The sequence below is a fragment of the Phalacrocorax carbo genome, chromosome 2, assembly GCF_963921805.1.
Source record: "Phalacrocorax carbo chromosome 2, bPhaCar2.1, whole genome shotgun sequence".
NCBI classification, from domain to species: domain Eukaryota; kingdom Metazoa; phylum Chordata; class Aves; order Suliformes; family Phalacrocoracidae; genus Phalacrocorax; species Phalacrocorax carbo.
In genome coordinates, this window is record NC_087514.1 from 11,612,486 (window position 1) to 11,618,170 (window position 5,685).

Sequence of the window (5,685 nt, forward strand, 5' to 3'; positions counted from 1 at the left end):
CAGACAAACTGAAGAAAAAAGCCTTGCTTCCTCCTGGTTTTCTAACAGAATGAATTTTCCCTCAGTAAATCTTCAGCCCAGCACCTAAAGCACCTCATCATGGTATTACGCATGGTATTAAGGCAATGATTTTCTTTTGGGAGTCCCATGTGCAAAATTGTTGGGATGGTTACCCTAGGCTTTGCAGGGCAGAGACCTCTGGCGTCTCCCCTGTCCCTAAAATGCCCCCACACCATGTATGCCCACACTCAGCCCTTCCTCTTGCTCCAGACTTGAAAGCTATAGAAAACCTGAACCCTCACTCTGAGTTTGGTTGCTGGCACTGCTGTTATCTGGCAGCACTGCCACTCAAACGGTTGGAAGCCAAGTAAATATGTGTTTAACGGGAATTATGAAAATCAAAAAGTACCAGGTTCAACTTTCTGAAAAGCACTTTCTTCCCCCACATCAAAGCACTCATTGATTTCTTGCTCAAGTTCTGACCAAAGTGGAGCTAATTTGGTGAAAGGAGAGGAGAAAAAAGATCAAATCTAATCTTAGGAGCTGTGTCAAGCACTTCATGGTGCATCCAAAGCTGATCATGAGACAATTCCTGAATGTAAATACGATTTAGTGTGTCTGGCAAATGTTAGGAATCTGTCTGAGCATACTCTCCAGGTGAGAAATAGCTGTTCTTTTCCTCTGCTCCCTTTTGTGTGCCCTTGAACTTTGCATTCCTTGAAATCCCGAGTAACTATTCGCATTAATAAAGCATTAAGGTGCTTGTCCAGGAAGATTGGCTCTGCTGATTTCAACACTTAAAAAAGGGAAACCGCTCTGTTGTTTTAACCACTGCAATGCTCACCCTCTTGGTTTATTTTGTTATCCCATTTACCTTCTGTTCAAAACCAAACAAGATGCAATTAAGGTGAGCCTGCTACAAAGGAGCCCTCAAAATACATAGCTGGTCCAGTGCAGGGTGAAGGTTATGTCCCGAAAATTCAGTTAAACGTATGTGGAGGGAACGCAGAGCCCATGCACCGGGGTGACTGCTGTACAAATACAGCACCTCAGCTCAGGCAGGTGACCATGGCCTAGGCAGATGTTGCCACCAGCACCTTCAGGGAGGCGCTGGTGGAAACGCTGATTGAACCGACAAAGCACACTAGACCAATGATCTTATCTACTTGAATTAACACAAGAAGAGGGGGGAAGGAACCAAACTCCTTACTAAGCTGCAAAACTATCATCATTTCCTCTCACTTAACTCCCCTTGACTTTTGCCAGGTCACTGCCATGATGACAGCGAGAGGGATGTCATGGAAATAAGCATCTAATAACAACAGCAGGAGACAAAGCAAAGTCTTTACACAGGATTTATCTAATTAAATTTTGGGCAAATATTTATTTATCTAAAACCAAAATAAAAATCATTTTTGAAAGAAAAAATGTATTTAAATAAAAAACAAAATTGTGAAATGTTATGGCACAGAAGTTCAAGACAAGTATAAATCCAGTTGCCACAACTGTTGCCTATTAATGTTGCACATTTTTCTATAAAGACTTTATTAAAAGGTATTTACATGACAATAAGATGTGGAAATATATACAGCAATCCGGGCACAACTTTTTTGGGGGATTCTCATATGAAAAAATGCCTTAAATACAAAATCTTTAAAGAAAAAATCTTGAGGACTTCATCCCCAAGCATGAAGAATATTCCATCATCCCTTATGCCCAACGTATCAATTATGAGGCAGTTTTGAGGTTCTGGCCAAACCCTTGGGAGATTCAGCCAAGGTTGTGTAGTCTCGAGTGAAATCGCACAGCATGCAGTTGCAACAGTTCCATACTCAATAAACTGGTGTAGTTCATGAGTGATATTAGAGACGTTAATATTTTATCATAGTTCAGTCTAGTTTGGGTTATTCTATGCGATGCCCAAGAGTTCCTATGCACAAGAGTTCCTTAGCTGCTCGAGTTTGTGTTTCAACTGTTCTCTCCTCCGCCTCAACTGCTCTTTCTCTGCGATCAGTCTGTGTTCGTCCGACTGGATGGAAAGAACATATTCCGTGGCTTTTTTCAGGATGACGACCTTGGGCGCCTTTTCGTTGTTGGCCACCTCGGGTATCTGGTCACGCAAGGCAAAGAAACTCAGCTTCAGCTCATTTCTCCTCTGGCGCTCCAAGACGTTGTGCGTTCGCCTCTTGTCGTTCTCTTCCGAATCTGACGTGCGGGGACTCGAGCATTTTCGGTTATTGCTGATCTGTTTGAGAACTCTGCCACTGTCCAACTTTAGCCTTTTTGCAGCTGGGTAGTCAACCTTGGTGGAAGGAGGAGCGGCATAATTGTGCTGATGGATGTTGACGTGACACCGTTTGAGAACCAGCGGGCTGTGGTGGGGCTTACTGTGCTCTTCTGATGTGTCCGTGCTGGATTCTGTGCTGGATTCGGATTCATTCGCTTCAGCTAATGTAACGACATCAATTTCCTCATCTTCCTCTTGTTCTTCTTCTGCAAGGGGAAGAAAGTAATAATAATAAAAAAAGACTTATAAGCTGATGTGTGCAAATTGTCTCACGACCACTGTATTTAGGAGGGAAGGTTACTCTGAGCTGCACAGCCGTTGCTAAGCCCTTATTAAACCCATTTGATGCTTCCGGACTCCACTTTCCCCAGGAGCCTTTCCTTTAAAGATGCAATGCTTCAAGTGCAATAGGACACACAGTCCGCGCTCCAAACCCCGGCTCCCTGATTTCAAAAGTTGCAAAGCTCTTGCACAATTTCGGGGAGCGCATTGAAAGATAGCAGGGAAGTTTAACCTCGGTTGTCAGCAGTACAGCGCAATAAAGCTCCCAGACTCAAGCCGCCCTTAATTAAGGATTTAGAAGGCTTTGGCCACGCCTCAAAAGAAAGCTTACTTAACACACATGTGTATTCAGAGGCATTTTCTGAATATCTCTTGATCTGCTAATTTGTGGAAAATCCAAAGGCGGGGGGGCGGGAAGCGCTCCGAGTAGAAACTCACTTTCAAACCAAATTTACGAGGGAGCGGAACACGCTGTCAAACACCTAAGGAAGCATTTCTAAAACTTTCCCAGCCCCGTTCACTCCTCTGCAGTCACTTTCACTCGCACCGCCCGGGCTCCACATTCCCCCCGCGGCTCTCGGGCGGGAGTTATCGCCTTCCCGGCCCACGGGTGGCACCGGGATCCAGCTTCACCAGGACACCGGCCGCGCTGGAGACCGACTCTGACCCCGTTATGAAAGTTTCTCCCTCCCTCCCTCTCCTCTTCCCCCCCCCCCCTTTCCTGCCTCCACCCCGGAGGAAAACTGGGCTGGTTTTCCAGGAAATAAATTCGCTGGGAGCCTCTCCGTGCCTCGCTAACGTGGCATTTAAAAAAGCCCATGCGGGGAGGGGGTGCGGAGGGAGGGAGGCCGGGGAGGGGCAGCGGAGCCTCCGGGGGAAACCCTGGGCGCCGCGCAGGTCTTACCCCCCCCCTCCCCGAACACGCGTGGGGAGCCCCCCCCCCCACTCACCCGAGTCGCTGCTGGTCGTGGGCGGCGTGTCGTCGCCCAGCAGGGACGCGGGGCTGGCGCCGGGGGGCCCGGCCCGCGGGGCCCGCTCGCTGAGCGGGTAGGGGAAGACCACCGAGGGGTCGATGCAGTCGGCGGCGGCGGCGCACACGTCGTGCAGGTAGAGGCCGGCCGAGGCGGCGGGGGAGGCGGCCAGGGCGGGCGGCGGCGGCGGCGGGCCGGCGGGCGGCGGGCCGGGGCGGGCGGCGGGGCCCCCCTCCCGGCGGGCCGCCTGGTAGGAGGCCAGCTTCTCGGAGACCACCTTCTCCAGCTTGGCGGCGGCGGAGAAGCCGCTCCACATGCAGTCCTGGATGATGATGGACTTGACGAAGGACTCGTCGTCCGGGTCGCAGATGAAGCTCTGGTTGACCATGTCCCCCCCGAGGAGCTCGGTCACCATCTCCAGCTGGTCGGCGGTGGAGGGGAAGTAGGAGGCGGCGGCCAGGCTGGAGCGGCGGCTGGGGGAGAGGGGCGGCGTGGGCAGCAATTCAAACTTCTTCCAGATGTCCTCGGACGGGGCGGGGGGCTGCAGCTCGCTGCCCCGCTGCTGCGCCGCCAGGTAGAAGTTTTCCTCCTCCTCCTCGAAGTAGAAGTAAGGCTGCACCGAGTCGTAGTCGTAATCATAGTTCTTGCTGGGGCAGCCGGCGCTGAGCGGCATCGCAGCGGCTGGTGCCTGCGGGGAGGGGGGAGAGGGGGGCGCCTGGGTGAGCCGCGCTCCGCCGCGCGTTCGGCGAGCCCGGGACCCCCGGGAGCCCCGGCGCGGCGCAGCGCTCCCGCCCGGCTCCCCACGCCGTGCCGGCGGGGAAACGCGCAGTCGTGTTTCGTAATTTAAAAAAAAAAAATAAAATAAAAAAAATGCACGCCCTCCCTCCCTTCACCCCCCTCCAAGCTCGGCAGGACGACCGGGCGGCGCGACCTCATCGACCGAGGGGTCGGCTGCCGGCTCCCAGAGCACCCTCCCCGCCGCCGGCGGCTCCCCCGAGGGGCTCCCGCCGCTCGGCCGCCCCGCGTCGCTCGGCTCGGCCGGGCTCGGCTCGGCCGGGCTCGGCTCGGCCGGGCTCGGCTTGGCTCCGCGCCCGCGCCTCTCCGCAGCCACCGCCGCGCTCGCACGGGTCACCGCTCCGGGCGGGAAGGGGCGGCGAGCGACCGGCAGCTTCCAGCCGTCAGGCAGCTGCTCCCCAGCCACCCACCTGGGCAACGCACGGGGACCGGCAGGGACCTCGGCAAACTTCGCCAAATCTTGTCATATATACATATATATACGCATATATATACGCATATAAGCAATATGTGCACTAACCATAACCTGCCCGCGGGAAAAGCAAATGCTCCCCCCCACCAAAAGAAAAAAAAAAAAAAAAAAAAAAAAAAGGAAAATTAAATTCCGAGCGCAGGGAAAGGGCTGGGGAACGCCGGTGCCCGGCAGAGGAGAGCGTCCCTCGGGAGGGACCGTCGGTGTCCGCGGCCGCGCAGCGCGGCCCCGCCGGCAGCCCGGGTGTCACCAGCCCATGTCAGTCCAAACGCCAACAACCGCGGGGGATCGAGTGATGGGAAACGCAAAGCTCCGCAACTCACCGGCTTCTCCAACGCGCCAGCTGCGAAACGTAGCGAGGCAATTATTGCGGGCGGTGCGGGGAACAACAAAACACGGGGAAAAATATTATGTAGAATAATTAAAAAAAAAATAAAATCTAGAAGGAACCGCCGCAGAGCACGGGGGGGGAAAATCAAGACAAAACGCCGGGAGAATGTAGATCTCTTCCTCCCACCACGGTTCAAAAAAACCACACGGAGCAGCGAAGAGAAGCCCCCTTCCCGGCGTGCAGCAGATTGTAGCGTCCAAGGCTGAGCGGCGCGCTCTGTCCGGTACAATAGAACTTTAGTTGCTTTCCCCCTTTAAATCGCCAGCGAGGGGCGGGCAGAAGGTGCCGCCGGGGGGCGGGGGCAGCTCTGCGGGGCCTTGCGCGCTCCCCCGCCCGCCCCGGGAAGCGAGACGGCTTTAGCGCTCCCGCCGCCGGGAGGGCGCGCCGCGAGGGGGCGGCCGCGCCTCTCGCGCCCTCCCGCACCGCTCCGCGCCCCTCCGCGCCCCTCCGCGCCGCCCGGCTGCGGGGAGAAGCTCCGGGGGGAGGC

At 54.8% G+C, this 5,685-nt stretch overlaps 1 protein-coding gene across 1 annotated transcript; it reads right to left on the reverse strand.

Annotated features, from left to right (window-relative positions):
- Positions 1-1,355: 1,355 nt before the first annotated feature.
- On the reverse strand, positions 1,356-5,459 carry MYC (MYC proto-oncogene, bHLH transcription factor). Its single transcript, XM_064442095.1, has 3 exons — positions 5,131-5,459; positions 3,520-4,228; positions 1,356-2,493 (listed from the first exon to the last, which is right to left on the reverse strand). The coding sequence occupies exons 2-3, from the start codon at positions 4,211-4,213 to the stop codon at positions 1,931-1,933; spliced, it is 1,257 nt and encodes a 418-aa protein (XP_064298165.1). The 5' UTR covers positions 4,214-4,228; positions 5,131-5,459; the 3' UTR covers positions 1,356-1,930.
- Between the last annotated feature and the right edge of the window lie 226 nt (positions 5,460-5,685).

Coding starts and splice junctions, on each gene's coding strand:
- MYC (XM_064442095.1), bottom strand. CDS start 4,213: ATGCCGCTCAGCGCCGGCTGCCCCAGCAAGAACTATGATTACGACTAC. Junction 2,494..3,519: donor CACGACCAGCAGCGACTCGG/GTGAGTGGGGGG, acceptor TTCCCCTTGCAG/AAGAAGAACAAGAGGAAGAT.